The following is a 27,946-nucleotide window of genomic DNA, read 5'->3' on the forward strand; positions in this document are numbered from 1 at the left end:
TTAGCAACACAGTGGTCAGTACTTTGCAAACCCATGTCAACTCTGATACAAATCACCTAGATATGCAAGAGAGATCTCATTGGTGGATTCAGTCAGATCATGTTCAACTAGGCTGTCGATTTGTTCTCCTCAGCTCAAGGCCATAATGACCACGGACGCTTCCCATTTGAGGTGGGAAAACAGTCCAAGTCATTTGTTCACCCGAAGAGGCCAACTTTTGTATATCAATGTCCTAGAGATGAAAATAGTGCTTTCAGCATTGCAGGTCTTCAAAGATCCTCTCCTTTTGGGGATGACTGCAATTCAGACAGGCAATATGTGAGTAGTTTGCTACAGCAACAAACAAGGAGGGACTAGATCATACCCCTTGCGTTGAGAAACGCTCAGAGTGTGGTAATGGGTGATCTCATCCAACCGCTTTCTCATAGCAAGCACATTCCAGGGAAGTCCAGTATGATAGCAGACAAACGGAACAGGTCCATTCTTCTACCTCACGAGTGATCTCTTAAAAGGAATGTAACAAAAATTATTTTTCATCAATGGGGTCAGCCTTGCTGCTATCTTTTTGCTTCTCCTCTAAACAACAAATGCAGCAGTTACTTTGCCATAATCCCCCCCCCCCCACAGGGGGAATCACTGAGGGATGCTCCACTTCATGATTTGTCCCCCAGTCTACTTTATGCCTGCCTACCAATCCCATTAATTCTAAAATTTCTACAGAAAGTTGTCAGGTTGAAGAGCAAAGTTATTTTCATTGAACCATACTGGCCTCAGCAGATTTGGTTTCCTTTCCTTTGGCCTCACTTGCTTCATCAATCTTGGATCTGACTCCAGACCTCCTGTCTCACTCGATGGGCATGATCCATCCTGACATTTCAGATCTCAGGCTGACTGGTTTCTCCAGTTCCATTAACAGCCAGACAGCTGATGCTCTCTTCCCCTGTCCAACATATTTTTTTTTAATATTCCCATAAACCTTCAACAAGAAAACTTTGTACAAGTAAATAGAAAAGCTTTGTTTACTGGGCACAACAAAATCATGTTGAGCCATTTTCAGCTCCAATGCAAAACATGCTCGAGTTTTTAGCCTTCCTTTTTAAAGAAGAAGCTAGTTGCTCAACCATTAAAGTTCAGTTAGCAGCAATATCAAATTTTCATATTGGATTCAAAGGTTCTTCAGTAGCCTCTCACAAATTGTGCAGAGCTTTCTTATGAGGCACTCTACTTTTGAGACCTCTGTTTAAGGACCCTACTCCCCCATGGGATCTCAGTCTGGTATTGGAAGCTCTATTACATTCCCCCTTTGAACCAGCATCTAAATGTGTCCTTAAGTATCTTACTTAGAAAACTATTTTTCTAGTAGCCATTACCTCTGCTAGAGGAATTTCAGAGATTTAAGCTTTGTCTTCAAAACCTCCATACTTGATCTTTCACAAGGATTGAGTGACACTACGAATTAATGCCTCCATCTTTCCTAAGGTGGTGTCAGAATCTGATATCAATCAGTCCATTAATTTGCTAGTATTCTTCTCTAAATTTGCAAACAAAGGTGAATACATGTTGCATTTATTGGATGTTCACAGACAATTACATTTTTACTTGCATAGAACAGAAGGCAGAAAGACTGACCAGTTGTTTGTCTCCTTTGCAGAATTGGACAAACCAGTTGCAAAGGTAACTTTAGCCAGATGGCTAACTGATTGTATTTCATTTGTCTACAGGAAATTGGGTATCACCTTACCACAACAGGTACTAGCTCATTCAGCTAGGTCTGTGGCAAGTTTTTCTTTCCAGAGCATCCATGGATGACTTATGTGCCACAACAACTTGGGCTATTCCCCATACTTTTATTATTCATTGCAAGTTGAATCTGGTCTCCAGGAGTAGAGCATCATTTGGTTCAGCTGTGCCCAGGCTTATCCTTCCTTAGAGTCCACCCAGTCTTATACCTAGCTGGGGACTCTGTCCCATCAGTTGAGGATAAAGTGAAAATTGACAACATCAGATAAAAAAGTTATGTATTTACCATAACGTTCCATTTGTGTTGTCCATTTTCATTCTTCCTCAACTCCCCACCTAGCAGCCCCCATCTTTTCTGTTCTCAAGCTTCTGGAAGAATAAACTGTTAGAAGGACATCATTGTCCTTGATATTGAGCTCCAGATATAGTTTCTTTCTGTATTGAACATATACAGTTTTACATCTCCTGTATTTATACATATAAAATATTTTCTTTCAGATGAAAGTCAGCAGACAAGATCTGAGGTAACTTGGGGTTGGTGCATTATGGGTAAGGGAGAAGCTCAAGACTTCCTGGTTACCACAAGCTTTAGTAAGGACCGAGTCAGATCTGAGGATCGGATCTGAACCCATCAGTTGAGGAAGAATAAAAATGAACAGCACAGATGGAACGTTATGGTAAGTACATAATTTTTTTTTAATTTGCTTTTAATGTTTCATTGAAAACAGAAACAAATTCTTAAAAAAAAAAAAAAGAAAGTTGTTATGTCAATGTGACCCTAGGGATACTAAAATTTCTTTTGTGTTAGTATAAAGATTGTTATGCCATTAATTGAACTGAGCAGTGAAGACCTGTGGTAAAACCTATGTCACATGTCAGTAACAAAAATTACCATATTTAGACAAAGTCTTTTACATGTAGAAAAGAAAGTCACATACAGAGATTTTTTTTCTAATACTATAACATACCCGTGAAACTGTAAACTCTAAAAATCATACTACTAATGAAGTTATACCTACAGAGTGTAGTAAATTATCTGCTAAAACACAAGTCTGCATTATGTTACTGTGCTGTTTCAAAGAAAGTTAAGTGGAGTGCTGTAGTTGATAAAAAAGAGCTTGCAAGGACAACTTTATTCAGATATCATGGACATGCTGATAAATGGACAGTTTGTATATAAAAAGAAAAACACAAAATAGTTGAAGTAATATGCATTTGTGATGATAAGCATTCTCCCATTTCTCAGCTGGAGATGCAAATTGTGTTTGGGAATTTAGTTGATTCTGTTGCTGTAGAATGCAGTTTAACACTTGACAGGATAATAAGAAACAATTTTTCCATTTTAAAGATATGTGTCAGCAGTGGGAAGGAGGCGGTCCTTTTGAAAAAAATCCTTGTTAGAATGGTGATTTTAATACGTAGGTAAGTAAACCTATAGCTGTAACTCTCCCTCAGTTGGGAAAAGGGGACCTACTTCCAAATACACTCATTAGCACGTATGAATCCAGAAATAATCAGGACATGGTGTTGGAAAGCCATAATAATATAACAGCTTGGCTAAGGATGCAGAGAGAAGAAAAACTTTTAATGGTTACAGATATATATTGGCAGATAATTTTGGTAGAGCAGCGTGCAAGAATAGAAATAGTTGAAGGAAGTGGCCTACATAATGAAATGTAGCAGCTTAAAGTGTTGGAAATCAGAGATTAGAACTATCACTGGAGCATAAAAAGTTTTGGCACAACAACTTAGGCAACAGAAAGGAGAAAGGATTGTTGCCAAACTTATGGAGCCTATAGCAAGAAAAAATGACCAGAGATCCTGTAGAAATATTAGAAATATTTTGTAAATTTTATGAACATTTGTATAAAGCAGAAAAGTGGCCAAATCAAGAAAAAGCATAAATGGAAATATTTATGAAAGACTTAAGTATGCCAAGGTTAGAGGTAGATGAGGCACAACAATTAACAGTTACAACAACAAGAGATGAGATACAAATGATGATGTATCACCAATCTGCAGGAAAGTATCCAGGAATACGTGGTAATCCAATGGAAGTTTGGAAGCTAGGAGGGAAGAAATTGATAATGAACTGGAAGGCTTTGTTTAACAGTATTTTAAAAGGTGTGGGGGGCACCAACATCCTGGGAAAAAAAGCAGTGGCGGTTGTAACACCTAAAGATGGTAAAGACCCAGATCCAGCTTTATAAAGGCCAATTTTAATTTTAAACCATGATTATAAAGTGTGTATGTCTATAATGGCTAAAAAGAATGGCAAAGGTGGTGCCAAAATTGACAGATATGGATCAGTGTTTTATGGAGGGGAGGTAGACATTTGACAACATTAATAGAGCAACAGTAACCCAGAGGGAAGCAGAATATAAGAAAATACAGCTGGTGTTGGGGGGGGGGGACTCTTAATTTAGAGAAATCATTTGGGTGTGTGAGCTGGGATTTTATGAATAGGGTAATGGAAACATTTGCCTTACCTGATACAATAATAAGGTTAATTAGAAGCATATATGAGGGATTAGAGGCAACAATCAAAATGGGAGGGATCCTCTCTGATAAGTTGTGTCTGAACAGAAGAACCAGGCTTGAGTGTCCTCTTTCCCCTTTGTTGTTTGCATTACATTTAGAACCATTGACAAAGAAAATAAAGGACTCAGAAATTCAAGGATATAATTGGTATGGTGTTCAAGAAAAGTTTGCTTTATTTGCAGATGATGTTTTGTACCTTATGGAACCAGAAGATGATATCTTGGTATTGTGGAACATTCTGAGACAGTTCATGTTTTTTGGGGATATTAAATTAATGAAGATAAAACAAAGGCTATAACTATAAACTGTGTACCCATACTTATGGGGACATTATAAAATTAAGTATTTAGGAATATTTATTAAAATGATTCTGTTGTTGAAGCTAAGGATATGTGGGAAGAGACTAAACACAAGGGAATACAAAAACTGAGAAACTGGAAGCTCTTGCCTATGGATATGGATAGAAAGATACAAACAGTGAAAATGTTTTAGTTCCTTTAGTTTTATAATCGGGTCACGTAGATTTTTATTAACCAAAGGAGAAGCTATGAGTAGCATTTAATAAGGAGATAAAGGATTTATCTGAGTGGGGAAGAGGACAAGAGTCAAGTTGGATATATTGATCCTCCCGTTAGAACAAGGTGGTTTAGGATTACCTGATTTGAAGGGATATTTTATAGCCAGACATTTGAGGCTGCTATATGTAATAAAAGCAGACGGCTACAGTTCAGAGTGGAAAGGGATGATGGTAAAGCAGGGGTTTAGTTCAAGCAATAAGGAAAGAATGGAATTTTTGATGCAGATCCTTAAAGAGAATAACAACAGAATATTATATGCATAAAGTAGCAGAAATGTATACTAGGAACTAAACCACCACAGGAATGGAGATAAAGAGATTCTGACGATATGAGTGACTGCAATTAGGGGTACTGAGAATAGGCAAGAGGAGGCTGAATTTACTGGAGAAAGCTGGTAAAGGAACCTAGGTATTGGAAACAAATAATTAGAGAACGGTAGCAGAATGGGAAGAGGCCAAGAAGACATTTGGATTGCAGGTTAGTGATTGCCTTCCATATCGGGGAGTGATAGAGTGTGGACAAAGAAATGGGTAGGGGAATCCTAAATGAAAGATTTGTACTGACTGAGTTTTTAATTGAATTTAGAACAAAAGGTGCTGTTAAATAAGTAATTAGTAAGACATATAAAATATTGCATAAGTATAGGAATCAGTCACAGGAGGCCAGAAAAGATTAAGAAGAGAGATTTGAAAAGCAACGCATAAAGAAATAATGAGAGGACATATGTATGGCTCCCAAATATGCAACAAATTCTAGAAGATTTAGAATTTTTGCCTGGAAATGTTTGCATAGATATGTTATATCCCAAGCAGAATCCAGCGAATTTTTCTTCAAATAGAAGGCAAATGTTTAAGGTATAATCGGGAAGAAAAAGGTACTTTGGAGTATATGTTCTTGGAGTTTAATGAGTTGGCAGACTTTAAAAATTCTGTACAGTGTATTCTGTCAGGAATACTGGGTGAGGAAATAAGTGTAAGTAAGGAAATTATTTTTTTGAGCTGGGATACAGGATCTGGATTGTCTTAACATAGTAAGGCCTTGTTAAGTTTATTTTGGCTGCTAAAAAAAGCAGTTACTAAAAAATGGAAGTCAAAGTCTAAACCAACTTTACTTGAAGTAGTGAATATTGTAAATGAGATAAGGGAACAGGAGGTGCGTTTTTTAGAGATGGTAGGAGTAAATTACATAGAAGAAATAGAAATTGTGGGAACAATACATGCAGAAAAATGTTTTTGAGGAGGAATGAAGTTTAAGAGAAGGCAGGAATTGAACAATTTGTATAATGTTGTTTTGGCCATATGGTTTAGAACAATATATGTATGTTTTTAGTGTTTGTAAATTTGAACTTGTTAATATGATTGATTAGCAGTATATAAATGTAAGCTTGCCTGTGTCACAAGTATTCAATATATTTGTTAAAAAGAAGTGTCATTGCAACCTGAAAGTGATGCAAAGCAGAGAAAAGGAAAGTCATTACTACTTGAAAGTGTTGTAAGGTAGTGTGTATTAATTACTAACAGAACAGAAGATAAGGGGTCACTCACTGAATGACTGTATTCTGACAGAATGAAGTTAGGAAATATGAAGAGTATACAATATGGGGGGCATGACCAAGATGGCAAGCAGCTAGCAGCACAGGAATTTTGCTCTGCTTCTTCTGTACATTTTTGACAGGATTAAATTATCATTTTCATCAAAAATCATTAAAATAAGCTGGAATATAGTGTTGGAAACTTCTTGGGACATTTTGGTGGAAAAATATAATTTACATTTCAAATATTTTCCTGTTTGAGATAAGATTTACCAAAGGAAGATGAGCCACTCTAAACTAGTTTCACAATAAAATTCAGTGAAGAAAGAGATACTATATATTTTTTGTAATCTACAAGGCCTATCCTAAAAACTAGATAAACTGGACTGCAAAGGTGACAAAATAAAAGAAGATTGTACAAAGCAGATTGGATTACTCAAGGAAGTTGTGAAAAAGCAGAAATTCCAGATATCTGCTATAGAGGTTTCTATCACTGACATAGACAGCAGACTTACTGAAGGAGAACATAACATTGATTTTATTCTTCAACAAAGCAACAAATTTTTGGAAAAAATTGATGACTTGGAGAATAGGGCAAGGAGAAATAACATCCAAATTTATGGAGTCCCTCAGCAACTAGAAGGAGATAACATGGTAAACTTCTTATCCACTCGAATCCCTAAAGCATTAAATCTTTCTGAAGCCCTGTCATTTTGCACAGAGAGAGCTTATATATCTTTGACTGTAGTGACACCAAGCAAAAACCTTTCAGATCCAAGATCTGTAATAATTAAATTTATTTCTAGTCAAGACAAGGATCTAGTTTTAAAAACAGCATGATCTGCTTCACCCATAAAAGTTAATGGTTCTTTCATTAGATTTAACAATGACTATTCGTCTCTGGTGGTTTTAAAAAGAAAAGCTTGTATTCCTCTGTTAAAATCATTGAAGAAAGCTGAAATAAAAACTCACCTATCTACCCTGCAAAACGAAGATTATTCTTGCCAGAGGGGAAAAAACATGATTCCTTAGAAGATGCCATTTTTATTTGTCCAGAAAAATAATTTACTTATTTCTACTGATGATATGGACCTGAATGCATCCTGAAAAAGGCAGGCTACAAGGAATGACTGGTCAGTTAAACAGAGCAAAAAAGACTCAGAGACAAAAGTATACAATATGAGTATAATTCTAAACCCTCTGGCAAGCTGAAGCAGAAAACACCAGAATTAGAGAATTTTAAGCAGCATGTGAGTGTTGAAGACAGAAAAATACCAGTAAGAAATATTTCATCAGTGTAGTAAAAGTGGAAGAAATAATACCCAGGCAGAACTCTAAAGCCACTTTTGTTAGTACTTGGCAGAAAAATCAAATACATAAAGACTCTAGAGAGTGGATATCTACAAGTAAGGGGACAAGTAAAGCTTAACAAAAGTCTGTGTTCACTGAGATGGCTGTAACCTGGTTTTGGTGGCCTTTTGATTTTGTACATGAAGTTAGGATGGCAAAACTGACATTCTCTGAATAGTGTTATGGTAGGTAAAACTTCCTACTATAAAATAAGCTCTGTAGTGTATTTCCCATGTAGTGTACAAGCTTTGTAGTGTATTTCCCATGTAGTGTTAATTTCTGTGAAAAATTTACTCATTTCACACTTAATGTCACAATGGTAATAATTGAATTTTGCTTTACCCTCATGTCCTGTAGCAGTTTTAATTGACTTGTTGGATGTCAGTGTCTTTATTGAATGTCTGTTAGTTGACTTTAGGGTAATTATAGTCCACTGATCAAAAGTACACTCTCATCAAATGTGCAGTCTGGTTAAGTATATATGTTCAGCAAGAATATGTCCTATATAGTAATTGTCGTTCGCCAGGTCAGGATAAAACAGGCGAACGCCGTGAGTTCTTGTTCAAGCAGCTTTATTGTGTACAATCACATTGTAAATGAGGTTAAGTAACTTTAACTTATAAACAACTAGCTGTCATGTGCATAGATGTTAAAACTCTGGCTGCACCTTCAAAATGGTACTGAAGCTAACATGTGCTTGGTATTTATATGCACAGACAGATCTTGGAAATGCTTCTTAAAGGTGCAACACACCTGTTATTCTATATGCTCCCTCTTTGAGAAAATGTATTGGGTATTGTCAGTGATATTGACAAATATGCAATTTACACAGAAATGATTTTCATCATGCAGTTATACAAAGCTAGATACATATGTACAACTATGTCCAAGTTGGTGTGTATTTCACACTAGGCTTTGAAATGTGACCATATTGTGTGACATAAAATTTGTAATCTGGTTTATCAACTGGGATTGTCTGTGGTGACTATTCAATCTTAGGAACACTGGAATCATCTGCTGGAGCAGTATCAGGAGTCAAGACACGTTCTGGAACAGGAATATCATCTGGATTGTTCTGAGAGTTAAGAGTCTTTATCACAGGTGCAATGCTGCGATATCTGTTCTGCTACAGGAAGAAGATGTCTGAGATTTATCCTGTATTTCACACCCTCGGACTTAACCAGATAGGATCTCAACTCTGCACAAATTCTCATTACTTGACCAATCTGGTCGAAACCTTTTGCTGCTTGTATCCTCACTGTCTCTCCTTTTTCCAGTGGACGAAGAAATCTACTTGACATGTCATAGCTGGACGTTTGAAAAGAATGCTTTCTAGATAACTGGGCTTGATTGCTTTGTTGTTTGTAGCTTTAGACCTCAATAAACTAGAACTGATAGGTAATGCTGTTCTGGTTTGCCTATATAGAAGTCTGTGAGCAGGTCAGCCAAGTATAGCATCACGTGGTGTGTTTCTAAGATTGAGTAAATTTAAAAAAAAAAACATCAGTATTATCACGTTTTGACTTTTCAAGTAATTGCTTTACACTCTGTACTGCATGTTCAGTAAGTCCATTCGATTGCAGGTAGTCTGGACTACTAGTAAGATGTACAAAGTCCCATTCCCTGGCAAATTTCTGAAACATTTCACTGGTGAATTGCGTACCATTGTCAGAGATTAATTTCTTGTGGTAGAAATATTGCGCACTTCCATGACATCAAAGTCAAAATTCTCTGCGTCAAGCTGTTCCGTTGTTTTTCTGGGCGATCTGGATAAGATATAGGCCAGATAAAGAAGTTTGCCTTTTGTATAGACCATTTTGAACTTGTGCTTTTGTAATTTAAGCATCATTCTTTGTAATCTTGCTGGAGCTGAATTCATAGGCTTCTTTAAAATAGTAACTAAAGGTTGATGATCAGTTTCAATCTGGATGTCTCAACCATAGATATAATCATGAAGCTTGGAACATGTAAACACTATTGTCAAAAGTTCTTTCTCAATTTGAGCATACTGCATCTCAGGCTGGGTAAGTGTTCTAGATGCATAGGTTACTGGCTTGCCTTGTTGAAGAATAACTGCACCTAAACCAAATTTTTTAGCAACACAGGAAAGAGTTACTGGTTTATTCACATAATAGTATCTTAATGTTGGTGGAGTAGCAATTTTTTGCTTAAGAACTTCATATGCTCTCTGGTGCTGGTCTAGCCATGACCAAGTAACATTTTTACGTGTGAGCTGTCTCAAAAGTGCTGACAACTCCCTGAATCCTGGTATAAATGTGCCTAAATAATTGACCATACCAAGAAAAGGTAGAGCTTGAACATTGTCTGGTGCTGGCATTTCAAGAATGGCTGCTTGCTTGGACAGGCCTGGTCTCAAGCCAATACTTGTAAACAAATGACCTACATATGTAACTTCTGGTAGTCTGAATTTGCACTTCAGAGGATTGAGCTTTAAGTTCACTTCACATGCTCTGTCTAGAACTCTGTTAATATTTCTGTCATGTTGTCTCACCATTGCCTCCGACTAGTATATCATCTACTATTATGGCACAAGGATAACCCTAAAAAATTTACTGCATTGCACAGTGAAAGTCTTCACTTGTAGAATTTATTTCAAATGGCATCCTAAGGAATCTATATCTTCCAAATGAAGTACTGAATGTAGTCAGTAATGAAGATTTGCGATCAAGCATCACTTGCCAAAATTAACTCATTGCATCTAAGACAGAAAAAACAGTGACAATCCGTATCAGGGTTGCAGCCTCTTCGACTGTACACATAGGATGAGGTGGTGTCTTCAATGCTTTATTCAAATCTCTTGGGTTGATGCATATTCTGATTTCATCTGAGCCTTTTTTATCAGCTTCTACCATGGATGACACCCATTTGGTAGGTCTTTTAACTGGGCAAATTATACCTTGTTGCACCATTTTGTCCATCTGAGCTCTGACTTTATGCTGCATAGCTATTGGAACTTTTCTTGCTGGTCTGCCCACTGGAGTGATTTCTGGGTCTACTAGTCAAGGAATACACAACTGGAACTTTGCCCAGTGTACTCTGAAAAAAATAGCATTGGAGAAGTTGAAACTAGGACATGTGCTTATCTGATGAACTTCTTTGGTAAAAGAAAGCAGATTCATTTTCAAACTGTCTCTGAGACCAAATACTGACTGTACAGGTCTTCGAACCACAAAGAACAATAAGCTATAACAGTTCTTGGCCACATAACATGAAAGCACTACTGAGCCTTCGGTTTGAATTTCTTCACCTCCATAAGCAACAAGTTTCGCACAAGTAGTTACATTTAGTTGTTCACCAGCTCTGACCTTTGCAAAAGTATCTGCAGACATGACATTGCACTGTGAACCAAAGTCTGCTTTAAGCTAGATGGATTTACCATTGATCTGGACAGTACAAAACACTTCATTTCTTGCCAGTAGATCTACTGCATCAGTGTTTTCACCAATTACTGACACACTGTCTACATAGAAAGATGACTGTTGCAGGTCTGTTTGATTAACTTGCTTTTTTGAGTGACCCTTCTTTGTAGCCGTGTGAGAATTACTCAATTTACAAAATAATTGGAAATGGTTCCATTTCTTACCAGATGCTATGCACTTTTCTCTTGTGGACTCGCGGTTGGCACCACAGTTGCGACAGTTAACAATAAAACAAAACACAGTATTGCAGCAGGAAGCACAGCACACATAAAATGTCCACCAACACTCATAGATATACAAAATACTTTTAATAAAATACTTGCAACTCGGTAAGCACTTTCACCAAGTAAACATTGCCTTCCATCAGACTGTAATAATAGTAAAACACATAACCATACACTTTATACAGTCATATGATCAATTAAAACAATTCAAATTCACCAGTAGCATATTCTGTACCACCATTCATTAATTACTTTCAATTACTTCTTCGATGACATCACATATTAAAGGAAAATATCACTTTTCAGTATATTTGCTACAACCTAAAAGTTGCATTAAAACATAGTGCCTTATAAATTGAACCAAACTGACTGACAAAACATATCCTGTCTGGGTAATCTCCTTTTATCAAGTACTGGTTTAATTGAAACCGTACTATTTAAACCTGATCCTTTATCGGCTCTCAGCCTAAGGATCCATCTAAGTTCAGCTTCACTAGTCCTCTTTTCAATACTACCCATTCTAGGTCCAACTTGCAACATTTGTATGGCTTTAAACCTAAAATGATGAACACGATCACTGGCTGCCACATATGTAGCAAGTGCATTCGTACTATTACTTGTTCTAATACTATATAAATGTTCCCTTACACATTCTTTTAAGGCACAATCTGTCTTCCCAACATAGAATTTTTTACAGCAATCACACTGTGCTAAATATACTACATGCTTCATAGTACAGTTTGCCATTACATTAAATGTATACCTCCTATTAAAGTCTGGGTGCATGAAAGTATTATCGCTATCTATCAACCACAAAAATTGCAAGACCCACATGGGTAATGTCCCGTATTGTTTACCACATACTGTCTTGCCTTTATCTGTATAACATAACATAATTTTCAGCAATTTACAATTCCTCTATCCAAACATGGGATTGTCCCCCTCCACTCTATTGATTTTGTCATCCATCATTAAAATATGCCAGTTGTTCTGAAACACTTTTTTAACTGAATCAACATTGCTTGTATAGGCCGTCGAAACATTAACTCTTCCCATAGAATCATGCAACCCTCTACTTCCTCCTACAGCTGCAACTGAATCATATGTGGAAGAAAAATATGGGTTAGCTCGCCCATTCCTCATAGAATCAACATCTGTCAAAATAGAATTTACCTCACTATCCCTATAACCTCTATGCCTCAGAGACTCTGTAAGTGTTTCACGACCACCCTTATAATCCAAGTCAGCATTATATAACCTGGAAACTCTCATACCTTGACCTTTTGTTATGTTATTAAATACCATTCTAGGGTGCATACTCTTCCTATGAAGTATTGAATTTCTGTAACACTCCTTCCTAAACAAATGAGTGGTCAATGTACAATCTGAACATTTATTTATTAATACATCTAAGAATTCCATAGACTTGCATGACCATTTATACGTGAATCTCAAGAATGTATTAGATTCATGCAATTCCAAAACAAATTGCTGTAGATCCTCTGTGGTAGCTCCCCACAACAAAAAACATCGTCTACAAAGCGGCAATAAAAAAGCACTTGCTGTGAATACAGTTCCATCCTACACACATCCTCCAACTCCCACTGTGCCATTACTGCATTTGCGTAACTATTTGCACAGCATGTCCCCATCGCCACACCATGCTTCTGTTTATAATAACAATTATCAAACGCAAATATGTTGTTGTCAAGTACAACATCCATAAAATTACAGACCAATTCTGTCAACTTATGTTCATATTCACTTCAGTCACTTAAATATCTACGTAAATATTCTACTCCTTCCATATTGGGTATTGTTGTAAACAGAGATACCACACCCATAGTAACTAGCATATAGTCACGTAATTGATCATGCCTTTCCATGAATCCATATAGAGCCTGCAAAAAATGTTTAGTGTCTCTTAATACAGTCTCTGACTTATCCAGGACTGGTCTAACATGCTTCTCAGTAAATACAGAAAAAGGTTCAGTAACCCATCCTTTCCCAGCTACTATGGGCCTATATGGGGGTGTCCTAGAGTTCTTATATACCTTAGGTTGCCCCTGAAACATTGGTATAGTGGGTGATTCAACTGTCAAATATTGTGCAAGCTCCATTGTAATTTGAAAATTTAACATATAGTCATTCACTGTGTAACGCATATCTCTCATCAAATTTTCTATACATTTAATGTCTACCCTCTCATATACAAGATGACTGTTGCGGGACTGATTAACTTGCTTTTTTGAGTGACCCTTCTTTGTAACTGTGTGAGAATTACTCGATTTACAAAATCATTGGAAATGGTTCCATTTCTTACACTTGTGACATTGCTGACCAAATGCTATGCACTTTTCTCTTGCAGACTTATGGTTGGCACCACAGTTGTGACAGTTAACAATAAAGCTTGATTTGGGTTTTGCTGATGCACTCTTATGCTGTACTGAGCAACGTCTGTTTTGCACTAGGTACCCTTGGTTCTGTACTGAGCATACTCCTTTAACTGAACTGGCCTTAGAATGTGCTAGAAGAGTACAGGTTTTACCTGTAAGTCCTGCAGGAGCTGTTGCTGCCACTTGTTTTAGGATTGCTTTTGCCTCTCACATGTTGCATGCTGTCGACATTAGCTCTGGAGCCTACTGAAACCATGCTCTTATCACTAGCAAGCATATGTGTGTGCCTTTCTGCAACTTCATGAATCTGACAAATCTCAATGGCTTTACTCAGTGCTAAACCACTGTCACGAAGCAAAATCTTTCCCGCAGCAGCATTATTAATACTGCACATGAATCCGTCCTATATTAATGCATCTTTTAAATCACCAAACCTACACATTTCAGCTTTGTTTCTCAGGTTGGTAATATAAGCTGCAAACTTTTCTCCTTGTTTTTGATCTCCCATGTAAACAAATGCCTCTCTGGTGTAACATTAGTCTGAGGGTTACACATTTCTCTGAATTTGCGTTTTAAATACTCAGGGCCTTCCCTTGATTCAGCCTACACAACAACACAATGAGTTTCTCTTTCACCTTCATACACTGCTGGTGCATAGACAAATGAGCGCTTCCTTTCAATGGCTTCTGACCCTGCTAGGTTCAGCAAAATGAATGCCCTGGTATGTGCATCTTTATCAGAATAAGCTGCTTGTATAAATATGTCATATTCTTGCTCAAATATTCTCTAGTTCTCTGCATTATTCTGATCAAGCACAAGTGATTGTGACTTGCGAAATCCATCTATCTAAGTGAAAGCTCTTGCAAATATGCACAAACGCACACACTTGCACATGCACACATACATTTGCTTAAAATTTATGCCAGTACTTGTAAACAAGCCTTTGTATAACTGAATTTTTACAAAATAAGTTTCCTGGGCACTGTAATACTTTGAAATCTCTTTACTGTAAAAGCCACTTGCCTTGAAATTATTTTACTGTATGAGCCATTTATCTTGTAATGGCTTAAATACTAAAGTTATTTATCATCATTTTACTGTATGAGCCTTTATAATTGCTGTAATGCCAAAGCCATTTATAATCATTTTACTGCCAGAGTAATTTATCATCATGTTAGGAAACATTTTGAACAACTGCACAGTGCAAATAAGCTGGCAGTAGAAGCTGAGGGTAAGAAACATTTTGAACTAACTGTACTTTGGAAATAAAATCTCGAAGTAATGGCCCTTAACAAATTAACTGTCTCGAAGCAATTGCACCTTGCGAGTAAGCTGTCTCGAAGTAATGACACTCTGCAAATAAACTGATTCAAAGTAATTGCAATTCACGAATAAACTGTTTTGAAGTAATTGCAACTTGCGAACGTATTGTCTCAAAGTAATTGCAATTTGCGAATAGAAAGTACACAGCACACTGAAATTTCCCCAAAATGACTGCACTTTGCCAAACAACTCTGTGTAGTGCAAGAGACAGTCTGCAATGGCGGCACTGTGTGAACAGACACATCCAGGCACAAGAAGCTTCTAAAATGTCTGCTTTTGACTGCACTTCACAAAATAGTTGCAATTTGCACATAAACTCTTCAAAATAAATGCACAGTAATAAACACACACTGTAAGCACTTTTTACACACTTTGAGATGCTTTGAACAACTCTAAATATGCTATTCAAAGCTTTTCAGTCAATGCAAAGAAGTAATTTGTGCCAAAACACATGCAGTTGCCTGTTTTATTTAGATTCAATCTGCCCTTTTCTGCTCTTTTTATTGTATTCGCTTTGCTCATTGAATCTCGTGATGTGTCCTTTATGCCCACTTGTTATATTTGTTTTGTTCATTTAATCTCTTTTCATGCCTATTATACTTTCTTGTGCTCGTTTTGACTCTAAACATGCTTGTTTTACTTTAAACATGCTCGTTTTACAATTCTGAACCCTTTATGCACTTTTCTAATGCTCGTTTTATCAAATAACTCAGTTTCAAATGTTTCACTTGATTAATGAGCTCTTTTATGCTTATCGTTTGATTAATAAACTTTTCTGAGTTATTTGTTTCCTTAATAATACATTTTGTGCCCTTGTAATGCTCTGTTTTACCTCTTTTAATAAGTAAGTCATTCATGTGTGTTCTCTTTTACTTTTATCTTGTTTCTGGCCATTTTTACTCTTGGTTCTTTTAGTTTGCCTTTGTCATTATCTCTGCACCTTATGGCTCTGAAGAATAGTCTTTGCCATCCCGATTCTGACACCATGTCACTTGCCAGTTCAGGATAAAACATGGGTTCTTGTTCAAGCAGCTTTATTGTATACAAACATATCATAAATGAGGTTAAGTAACTTTAACTTATAAACCACTAGCTATCATGCACATAGATGTTAACACTCTGGCAACTCCTTCAAAATAGCACTGAAGCTAACATGTGTTTGGTATTTATATGCACTCACAGATCTTGGAAATGCTTCTTAAAGGTACAGCACGTGTTATTCTACAGTAACTGTTTTTTCTTCCTGTGTAGGACAGATTTCAGGTGTGTGTGTGTGTGTGTGTGTATACAGTGACAGTGTTTTTCTATCAGTAAACTAGTCAATGAGTGTGCTTAGTCGTCGTGCTCTTTTCAACTCTGTCACTACTGAAAACTACACCAAGTCTTCTTTTGCTATGACTCTTTATACACAGATGCTACTAGTAATAGATGATGAAACATCAAACTTTTGTAAAGACATAATTCTGTTTATATTTCCCTGTGGCCCTTCTTTTATAGTGTATTTGCAGTTTCCTTCTTAAATTAGTCAATTGACTGTCATTGGTAACTATTGCTGCCTTCTTTGAGAGGATAGTTGTGGTTGAGTTGTAGCAGGTTAGGCAGCGCCTCATTATATTTTCTGTATCAGAGCCTCCTGTTTAACCTTTTGTGTTCCTGTACATTTGCCTTTTCTGGTGTCATACTGCAGTCTTACCACATACATACTTGTCTGTTGTAGAATATGCTCCAGTTTACATTTGTATTGCGCATGGCTGTCGGCAAGATTCGAGTCACGTGCCTTTGTGTTATGTCTTCAGTTTAATTTAAGGCTTTTGTTTTGATTGCTGGCATAGTTTTGCAGATTGTAGTCATATGTTTGGAGCAGTTGTCATTGGTAGCTTGTGGCTGTTTGGCTAAGTACAATCTGCTGCATGCTGCTTCCCTTCCTCTCTTCTTGTTGCTGTCTCTTCTCCCATAGTTTCAAGCAAGCTTACGTCCATATAGTTTGACATGCAGTTTAAAAAGTGTAGTGCTACAATGCATTTTTAGCTGTCGCATTTATGTTATGGTTGTATTCCTGTTTCTGGTTAGGGAGTCAAGTCACTTCTTTGGAAATTGGTTTTGCATTTTGGCAGTTTAGCTCATTTGCTGAAAATATTGATTCTTCAAATGGTTCACTGCAATTAGGATTGCTCTTTACTCTTGTGTTGCAGTAACTTAAAGCTGACTAATTAGAGGGTGTAGGAGGGGATAGTGAACAGTGCACCACTGCATGGTGATGTGGTGAGCTTTGCTCTCTCAAAAATGACATCAAATGCAGTATTACTGATTTGTTTGTCAGCTGAGAATGCATTTCATGGATGTGTTTGTGGACACCTTACACCAGACTTTCCTTGCTGTTGTTGGACAAGTTGTCTTGTACAGGCTACAAGTTCTTTCTTGGCTGACTGTTGTCACATGCCAGAGCCCTGCCACAGAACGTTGGCAGTCAGTCCTAGTGTAACTTTCGTTTGCATTCCTTTGTTATTCTCACAAGCATATGGTAATATTCTTTGAATTTTAGTTTAGAATGTGAGAAATGCAAAACACTTGAGTAATTTTATGTCCTGGCTGTAAATCCTCTCCTCTGCATTTCTTGGCTATGTTTGCATTCCTGTTCTGCAGTCATTGAATGAGTAGTACTTTGGCAAAGGTAGCCATGTGATTGCTACCTTATGAGTCACAATTAATTGAACATTACTATGCAATATGAGCACTATTAGAAAACAAAGTAAGGGCAAGTAGTTTGACCCTTTCTTGTATGCTCACTAAAAGCCACCCTTTAATCTACACTCACCAAAATTCTTTCATTTTTTTGTGTTTAGAATCAGTAATATTCATAAAACGTTCAGAGAGAAGGATAAAACCGTACATGCTTTGAACGGTAAGTGCTAAGGTCTTTCATAGTGTTTTTTTTTTTTTATATATGTTATATTTTGTATTTATATACTGTATTTTGCTTTTTGAATTTAGGTCTGTCTTTTGATATATATGAAGGTCAAATTACAGCACTGCTTGGTCACAGTGGAGCTGGAAAAAGCACACTGATGAACATTCTTTGTGGAATATGTCCACCATCTGATGGTAAGATGGTATTTAAAAAGAGAAGAAAAGTTGATTTGGTATTTGAGCATATGTACATAATGATGAGTATGTATATCAAACGTTCAAACTATACAAAATTCAAACACTAAGACTTAGACTAAAAGCATTTGAGTCACAAAGATTTGAATATACAAAACTTTGAGTCACTCAGATTTAAAAAAACAAAAAAAAACAAAAGCTGTTTTTGGAAGGGGGCAAACCCCTTGCACACACCCCACTCCATGATCGCACTACAGTGGGAAAAAGGCAAATTCCAAGATTCCCACTGTGCTGAAATCTTGTGCACCTAAAGAGTGGCGATGTTAGAAAAGTTAAGGTTCAAAAACTGCACCAGTAATTCAAGCACTTAAACCCTTGAAAGTTTGAACATTTGAATGGAACCCATAATGATATATACCTTTTATGAAAACTCATACTACATGCATTTTAAAATATTAAAATGTTTTAATGAAGTATATGCATTCAGTTCACTTTTATTTTATTCAGGCCATATCATGACATTAACTGGACCCTCATTTGTAAGGGAATCTTAATCATTGTTAATTAAATGTGCATAGAGTGTGATAAAATTCACTAGAAATAAAATTCACTAGAAATTGTTTAAGAACAGCGGTCATAATTCTGATTTTGCATGCATTCTAGATATGTTTATTTACAGTAATTGTTTACAATTTTTAAGGGGGGGCATATAGAAATTGGTTGCTTACATTCTGTTATTTTTTCTTTTAAGACCAGTGTTTCTACTCTGGTACTGCTTGCTAACACATTGTAGCATTGATGCATTAATGTGGTGTAAGGTCCTTAAGTCTGCCTTTCTCACTTCCTTACATGTAAGTGCTTTGAAAAAAGCAAGACAGTAATAATGTTCTTTTTACTAGAACTCTTGTTTTGTTTATTGTTACCTTTATTTGGGATGTGAAATTGAAGGAACTGAGGATGTGCAGGTATTTGGAAGGGCCCAAAAACAGTTGCCCTGAAGCCTATACTTTTAAATTAACAAAATTAATTACTGGTCCATCTTGCAAAGAAGAATGGCAAAGAAAGAATGCTGAAATAAATGCATTGTAAAACTCCTAGTCAACATTGAAATGTCACACAAAACACAACACACGATCAACTGGAAAGTAAGTAAATTTTAGAAGGGGCATTTCAGTTTTTTGCTGTGCACTTTAGAAATTAAAGTAATTAGGTGTAACAAGAGTGCAGATTTAGGGTATAAAGAGAAATCAGGAGAGAGAAAACTTTGTTAAGAGACATACCCATGGTTTGCATTTTCGCAGAATATGGATCCTCACCATGATTTTTAGACATAGTGTTGTCTGTGTTCAGGTGTTTCTGTGACTACCGTAGAGGAGCATCATAAAAGGAACTGTGTTTTTAAATGCTTTTACTCTCTATTCTGTTTTCTCTTACCATAAAGCATAGGTAGCATTGTTGCCTCACAGCAAGAGGTTCATCTGTTCGATTCTCGACTGGAGTGCCTTCTGTGTGGAGTCTGCATGTCCTCCTCGCAGTCAAGTGGCCTCAGAAAGACATGTGTGAATGGGCGTGCCTTCACTGAAGGTTGGGTGTCGGGCTGGCAACTCGGCACCATAAAAATCTACTGCCAATCATTAGCGGACCGGAGTTCTGCTGTTGCGACCCCTAACCAGGAAAAGCCGAAAAGACAAACAACAACATAAAGCATAATTGTAATTAGTTTACAGTTTTTGATTCCTTCCCTGCTGTTCCGGCCGGTACATTTTTATATTAGGTGGAATTCATGAAAACTGTTATGTAAAAAAAATGTGTTTAGAATAATAAAAAATGGTGGATCTGACTTGTAGGGCAACTACAAGTAGCAGATATATAACTCACCAACAACAAACTGGATGAATCATACTCTTGGAACAGCAGTGGCCCCAAACCAGTGTGTGATATTTAGGAAAACAGCATTTTTTTGCAGTGGAGCAAGCCCCCTGCAGTCCTACATGCAAATGTGGTTACTCATCCTTGTATATAAGCGTACCTCTCCAATTTATAATCCTCTGTAGGAAACATTCTCTCTAGTCTCCCACTGTTCATAGCTGCTAGAAGAGATGCCAGTATGTGCAGAGGAAAGAACCACTGTAGGTCATCTAATAGCCTAGTAGTAAACACTCTCACTTAGACCTTTAAGTGACTCTCCCCAACTCTTTTCCATCTACTACGGACCTGGTATAATGACTAGGCACTTCCCTGTCATCTCCGTTTCTGGTCTGGTGGATATGGGCATTCTGAGGCAGTGTAGTAACTGCTTCATGTTCACTAGCAGCCATCTAATTTTAGAACAGCTAGACGCAGTTTGTGAGAGATGTAGAAACACCATCACTGGAGGCAAAGCTGTCACATACACACACAAAATGAACACCAGGTTGTCAGTGTTACACCCAAAGTATTCACTATCAACACTAAGGAGTAAACACACAGATCCACAGATATGGACGTACTCACTTATAATCAATCCCAAACCTCCAAGACATCCTAAAAGCATCTCTCAGTGGCCCCTCGCACACTCAAAAAAGACAGCACCTTATATAACACGTGACTCTGAAAGTCATAGTAGCCCAGCTTCCAAGCCCATAAGGCAACACACTACACATACAAATGTTCTCGTTATTGGGGATTCTATTGTAAGACATACTGATGTCCCACTTACCAGACTAAGTAGGGAGAAGATCACAGTGAGCTCTGTCAGATCATGCATGCACTTAGGTCGTTAAACCACAAGTACCAGTATGACGCCGTCATAGTTCATGTGGACATAAATGACCTAAGATGTCCCTCGCTGGCCTATATGAAGAGAGACATGATGGAGCTCTCTGAATGCAAGTCCCAGGCTGATATAAATCTAGCCTTCAGTAGCATCATACCTTCACCAATGATGATACCACAGTACCAGCAAAAAATGACTGACTTCAACAGTTGGCTTAGTTTCTGGTGTTACAACAAGGGATCCAATATCTGTCGACCTGGGAAGACATGATCAATGAATCATGATGCTTTACCAGAAATGGTTTGCACTTGTCACCACTTGGCCTCCAAATACTGGCAAAAACGTTATCTATTCCCATAGTGATTTTTGTAGGCTGTGCCATGTTGTGAAATTTTCCAGCATAACAAAAATCACTCACAAATACCTAAAAGTACTGCTACTCAGTGATAGGAGTTTAAATAAAAGATTGCACTCCCTGGACGCAGTTCTCACCCTGATGAACACAGACATATGTGCAGTCACAGAAAGATGGTTCAGAACCATGGAAAGCACCCCGGTTGTCAAAGGTTACAATGCCTTTCATACATTTCACTCCTCCTCAGCTCAGTATAAAACAAAGGGAGGAGGTATCTCATTGTTTATAAAAGGTAAGTACATTGCTAGACTGGTCCAACAACATGACTCACTTGAGCTACTCCATGCCCAACTAACCATAAGTGTGACCCCCTATCATATCCTTGTAGCTACAGATCCCCTAACATGAGTCTGGAAAACCACACCTCCTACCTAAACCTACTTGATTATCTTAACATTCAGCCTAACACCATACATTATGGGTTACTTCAATATCTGCTGCATAAACTGGGAGACTTATATGACCCATAAATCACTTGCTCAGAGTTTTGGTCTTCATCAGCACAAACACCCTGGAGCAATTAGTTAGCTCCCCAACTAGAGGTACAAATATCTTCAACCTAGTACTTATGAACATGAGGGGATGCTTGTCCCTCCTATGCATTAACTCCTCCTTAGTAGGATATGACCACAGAATTACATCCTTTAAGTATTAAAACTAACCTAGAACCCCCATCAAGCGCCAGACCTGTTAAGAACTTTGCTAAGGCCAGTTACCTCAAACTAAGTGACAGCCTAATAAACTTCCAAGCCCTTCTGAACCTTGATAACACCGAGGCCTACTCTGAGCTGTACACAGAAGCACTGTACAACCAAATTCATAGATGCATAGAGGAGGCAGTACCTGTCCAAGTCAGACCTATAATTACTGGAAAAATAAACCACCATGGTAGACCCTTAGCATAAATAGGATATTCAACAAAAGGAAAACAATTCTCTCCAAAGCCAAGAAGGAACAGACAAAACTGCAAAAAACACTCACCAGTCTAAAACAAATTAGAGACCTTGTCCAATCTGACAAAGCAAATTAGGCGAAGATAACTTCCCAGGTGAAAAATAACCATAAGGCTTTTCTAAATTATGTTTGTAACCTCAGGGGAAATGCTAGGCAGTGTGCTGGGTTAATCATGAACAGCAACACTTACACCCAGCCTGTAACTATAGCAAACCTGCTGACCCACAAGTTCATTTCAAACTTGCCCTCGTCACCTCCTATGACACCTAATGAAATACCTGCAGCCATCTTCTTACAAGTAATTATGAGGGAACAGGTCCTTACTTCACTCATTAAAGCCAAAAACACAGCCCCATGGATCTCGACAACATTCCAGGATGCTTCTTAACTAGCTTAAAAGAGAATTTGTCAAGGGCCACTAAAAATCCTCTTTAACAACAGTTTCCGGATGGGCTTCCCAGAGGAATGGAGGACTGCAACAGTCATCCTTCTGCACACAGGGCACCCATCAACTAACCTGGTGAACTACAGACCCATAAGCTTGACCAATCATTTCTGCAAGGCCATGGAGAAAGAATTATCATGGACCTGATTAATAATGACATAGGAAATCTCCAAATACTGGACTAGACCCAATTTGGCTTTGTCAAAAGAAGGTCTTGCCTGCTTCATCTGGTGAATGTGTTCGAGAAAGTTACCGGAACAATGAATAAAGGTAAAATGGTACATACCGCTTATCTAGAACTGGTAAAAGCTTTTGACACAACCTCCCAGTTGAGGATCACAGATAAACTTGCTAAGTTAGACATAAATCCCTACATTGTCAGATGGATAGCAAACAGGCTCACTGACAGAACAAATGTCTGGATAAATAGGTTCATAGGTTCATACTAGGCTATCTGCCCGAGGGCATTTACAAGCCTAGCCCATAGTTTTGTGGCTTACGCCACCCCTTTAGTTTGGGGAACTATACCCATTATTTTGCTGTGCCTCTGTCGAGCAGTGACACTGAGGTAATCCCTGGGGTATATCTGCGATCTCCCATCCATTGGTCAAGATTTCTCTTGAACAAGGCCAGCGAGGTGCTCTGCCTTACATATACCGGGATTTTGTTCCACAGCATAGGGAGTCTTTGGGTGATGAATCTATCCCTCCAGCACTTCCTATTAATAGCCGTGTCAAGGTTTAAGTCTCCCGCTCTTGTGGCTCTGACAGATCTAGATTTTTTGAGGTGAAGCATATTCATCAAATCTGGGTTTGACATGGCCTTGTATATCAGGCACAGGTCACCTCTGAGCAAGCGGTAAGCGACTGAATAGAGCTGGAGTTCTTTCAGTCGGGCAGCATAGGACAGATTTTTGAGACCCTTTATCCTTTTGGTGAGGAACTTTTGTGGCCTCTCCAGCTGCTGCAAGTGTCGGGTCAGATACATTCCGAATGGGGCATTGTACTCAATCATTGGTCTGATGAGTGATGAGTATAGGGAGACTATGACCTCCCTTGATCTAGATGTGAATCCCTTCATGATAAGGTGGGCAATGTAGAAGGTCTTCCTAACTACTTTAGCTACATGGGTGTCGAATGACAGGCTACTGTCAACCTGGGTCCCCAGGTCCCTGATAACTTCTTCTGTGCTCAGTGGATTGCCACCTATATGGTAGCTAGGGGTACCGTTGTTTTTCCCGAAGGGTATGACTATGCATTTTTTGGCATTTAACTTTAGGCCATGGCTCTGGCACCAGTTATCCGTTTCTGTGAGACCCTTCTGAAGGATATCTGTGTCAGATGTGTTTTCGACTCACGGCCCAGTTTGCAGTCATCTGCAAACTTTGTCAGCCATAACCCTCCTGTGTTTGCTTGTACTTCGGAAAAGTAGATGCCAAACACGAGTGGGCCCAGGACTGAGCCCTGTGGGACACCACTTGTGACAGGCTTTGAGTCTGACATGGCGCCAGCAACTCTGACCCTGTGGGTTCTGTCACTCAGCCAGTTTGCAACCCATCTTGTAATGTATGGGTTAACATTTAAGCTGATGAGTTTTTCAGTGATACCCGAGTGGGGTATTGTATCAAAGGCCTTCGCCAGATCGAGGTAGGCTGTATGGACTGCCTTTCCCTCATCAGTGGCTTTGGTGACTGTTTCGAAAAAGTCAACCAAGTTTAAATGGCATGATCTGCCTTTGACAAAGCCAAACTGGGTTGGATCCAAAGTCTGCAAATTCCCTATGTCTTTATTTATGAGATCCATTATGATCCTCTCCATGGCTTTGCAGATGAGGCTTGTCAAGCTAATGGGCCGGTAATTTCCAGGGTCGGTGGAGGCACCGCCTTTGTGAAGTGGGACCACAGTCGCAGTGCGCCACTCCCTGGGTACATATCCAGAGGTGAGACTATGATTAAACCTGTTACTAGTGATGTCCAATAGGGCTCAGTGTTGTGACCCCTTCTGTGTGGTATATATTTATGAAGTGAAGGAGAATGCAGGGGGTCCTGTAGTTCATCAAGTTCGCTGATAGTCATCAACTGGGAGCAATTAGGTAGCTACAGTAGTGAGGAAATCCTTCTATGTGGCTCAGCTTATAAGTAAAGGCATGCCATCAAGTTCAAAGGAAGTCATAGTGTCACTGTACTCTACCCTCATCAGGTCTATAATAGAGTACAGTTCTTCCTTCTGCATGTACCTAACCAGGCACTTACACCAGTTGGAGTTGTCTCAGAGGTTTCTTACTAAAAAAATACAAAGCACAAGACGCATGTCTTATGCAGACTGACTAAAGGCCCTATTCCTTTACTCCATCTCATATTGCTTATTGAGAGGTGAATTATGCCTGACCTACAAGGCATTCCCTGATCCATTCCTGATGAAAGTGTTATATATTCGCAATAAATATTGTGTGAAGGTTGTGTGTTTCACGGACCTGGACCTTATTTGATACTGTAAAAGAACCTGCTGGCAAGACAGATTCTTATCTCCAGGGCTACTTCGTCTATGGAATAAACTTCAAATCTTCATAAAACATAGCCTGTCCCTCTCTGTCTTCAAAAAGAATTTAGATAAATGGATAGGGAACCGTAATTTCACTCTCTGAGTACTGCCCATATCCCTGCTCCAATACCCAAAGATTCACTACCCTGATATTACCCTATCCCATATCTAGATAATTAAGATATAATATTGCCATATCCTTGGCCTGGGCATTACTGGCTAGGCTTGCAAAGGCTCTTGTGCCATTAGCCTAGTAATCACCCATGAACCAATGGAGGCTTTGTCACTCATGCCTCCTTATATACGTCTACTATTTGCACTTATCCTTAAAATCAGTTGTGTATGTCTTTTGCTCTTTATCTGACGTTAAAGGTATTGATTTAAGGCATTTTTATAGTCTGCATTGCTTTTTGGTGTCTGTGCTGGGCCTAGGTGTGGGGCTAGTGTTTTCAGAGTTCCACCCTCCTTATTCTTGTTTGGTTTTATACTTGGAGGCTTTTGAGCTGCCTGCCCCTACTGTATAGCTGTGCCTAAAAGCTCCTCCCAGTCTTATCTCCTTTACATGTCTTACTGGTTACTAACAGAAGAAACTGGGAAGGCCCACCCCTTAGACTGTTAGTGTACTTTGAAATTGCCTTAAAGTGTGTGCGTTCATCATTGTGGGCTTGTATGCCTTTGTATTGTCTTGCAGTTCCTTGTAGCTAGTTGCTAGACTTGTTTCTGTTGGCTTGCCATGTGTGGCAAACTAAAGTGTGGTTTTACATTAAGAAGGCTGGGACTGCAATTCTGGTGAGAGTAGAAAGGTAGCCTGGTCTGTGTGAGTTGGGGAATGCCCAGGGAGAATTACTTGTAGACATTTGGTAGCTTTCACTTCTGGCTAACCAAAGTGTGTTTTTATATTAAGAAGACTGAGACTGCTCTTCTAGTGACAGTAGTAAAGTAGCTGGTCAGTCCGAATTGTGAAACACACAAGGAGGCTTAAAGTGAGATTATTTCATCAGCAAGAGAGCTTTTTACGGACTTAGATGGATGTTAATCTGCACTTGAGAGCTTCATTTGCTGTACTTTTACATTAAGAAGTTCCAGGATCATTCATCTTGTGACAGAAGGTGTTTACTTGGTCTCTCTGAGTTGAGAGGAACGTCATGGATCTTAAAATGTAGTCATTTATTGGCCAGAGGGTACAGGAATTCATCTTGTGACAGAAGTGGTGTACTTGGTCTCAACATAATGGATCTTAAAGTGTAGTCATTTATTGGCCAGAGGGCACAAGAATTAGGTTTCAACTTTTTCTGTCTGTTATAAATTAGGAAAATTTTTGTGTAGCCATTCACCAATCAGTGCTTGTTAGCAGTACTGTGTATAGTAGCAAACCTATAAAGCTAGTACTTAAGACTTTAACCCGTAACACAGAAAGGCTTTGTGTGGAGCTAATCATAGGGCAGCTAGATAGAGGTCAAACAGCACTAAAATTATCGCATGTACTCAGACAACATTTTAATCCTTAAGAAAACTAACACAGTATGTTAAAGATATACATACATAACTTCCTTGGAGACAAAAATCTCACTTACAAACAAGGTAGTCAAAAACACACTACATCCTTCACACATACTCCTTACCACACACCTAGACCTTCTTATACTGAGGCATTTAAAAAGAAACCTCTCCAAACCTCAAAGACCTCCTAAACCATCAAACTGCAACACCTACCCTCAGCAATCATTAAAGCACACACCAAATGCAACACCTAACACCACACATAAGCCTACACCTAGTGATCCCCCAAGAACAAAGCCCATAAGGCAAGTATGCACTTTGCTTAGTACTCTTGTCATAGGGGATTCTATTGTACAATGCACAGATATTCCTCTCACCAGTTTCTGATGTTACTGCAGGGTATCCAGTATCTATCAGCATGGAAGTACATGGTTAACAGACTCTTTTGCTTTGACAAGGCTGGTCTGCACCTGTCCCCCCTGGGATTTCAGTTATTGGCTAAAACTTTATCCATCCCTGTAGAGCCTTTTTTAGGCAATGTCAAAATAGCAAAACAACCAGTGTAGCAAAAACAAATTAAACAAAAACTAAAAGCAGCCCTAAGGTGTTACTGGTCAATGCCAGGAGCCTAAACAAGAAACACCACATACTACAGACTCTACTCACTATTCAGACTGTAGACATATGTGTTGTTATCGAGACTTGGGTTAAAGCTGCAGAAAGTACTCTGGCAGTGGAAAGCTGACGTGCTTTCCACACATTTAGCCCAATGGCAACACAAACAGGGGCTAAAGATGGAGGTGTTTTGATCTGTGTTAGCAACAAATATCCTTGGAATTCCTGTAGGTCCATGTCTTCAATGCCTTTAAATTCCTGTATGTCCATGTCTTCATAGACAAGGTTCCCTACCATGTCCTGGCCAGCTACATGTTGCCTGCCCTGTATGACACATGAAGTGTACAGCTCTTACCTAGACCTACTAGAGGTGTTCACCATCCAAACAATTACCCTGTTCATGGGATACTATAACTACCCTACTATAGACTGGAAAATGTACACTGCCTCTTAAAACACAAACACCCTAAACCAGATAGTGCACTTTCCAACCAGAG

At 38.4% G+C, this 27,946-nt stretch overlaps 1 protein-coding gene across 2 annotated transcripts in view; it reads left to right on the forward strand.

The window, feature by feature from the left end:
• The window catches only part of LOC122813052 (cholesterol transporter ABCA5-like), a 2,390,735-nt gene that overhangs the window by 1,035,859 nt on the left and 1,326,930 nt on the right, over positions 1 to 27,946 (forward strand). For both annotated transcript variants that reach the window (XM_044085171.1, XM_044085172.1), the window contains exons 11-12: positions 17,967 to 18,025; positions 18,115 to 18,225. In XM_044085171.1, the coding sequence (XP_043941106.1) occupies positions 17,967 to 18,025; positions 18,115 to 18,225 (170 nt within the window). The remainder of the gene's footprint in view (positions 1 to 17,966; positions 18,026 to 18,114; positions 18,226 to 27,946) is intronic.

The sequence above is a fragment of the Protopterus annectens genome, chromosome 10.part0 (assembly GCF_019279795.1).
Source record: "Protopterus annectens isolate FY-2018-M chromosome 10.part0, PAN1.0, whole genome shotgun sequence".
In the NCBI taxonomy this organism is placed as follows: Eukaryota; Metazoa; Chordata; order Ceratodontiformes; family Protopteridae; genus Protopterus; species Protopterus annectens.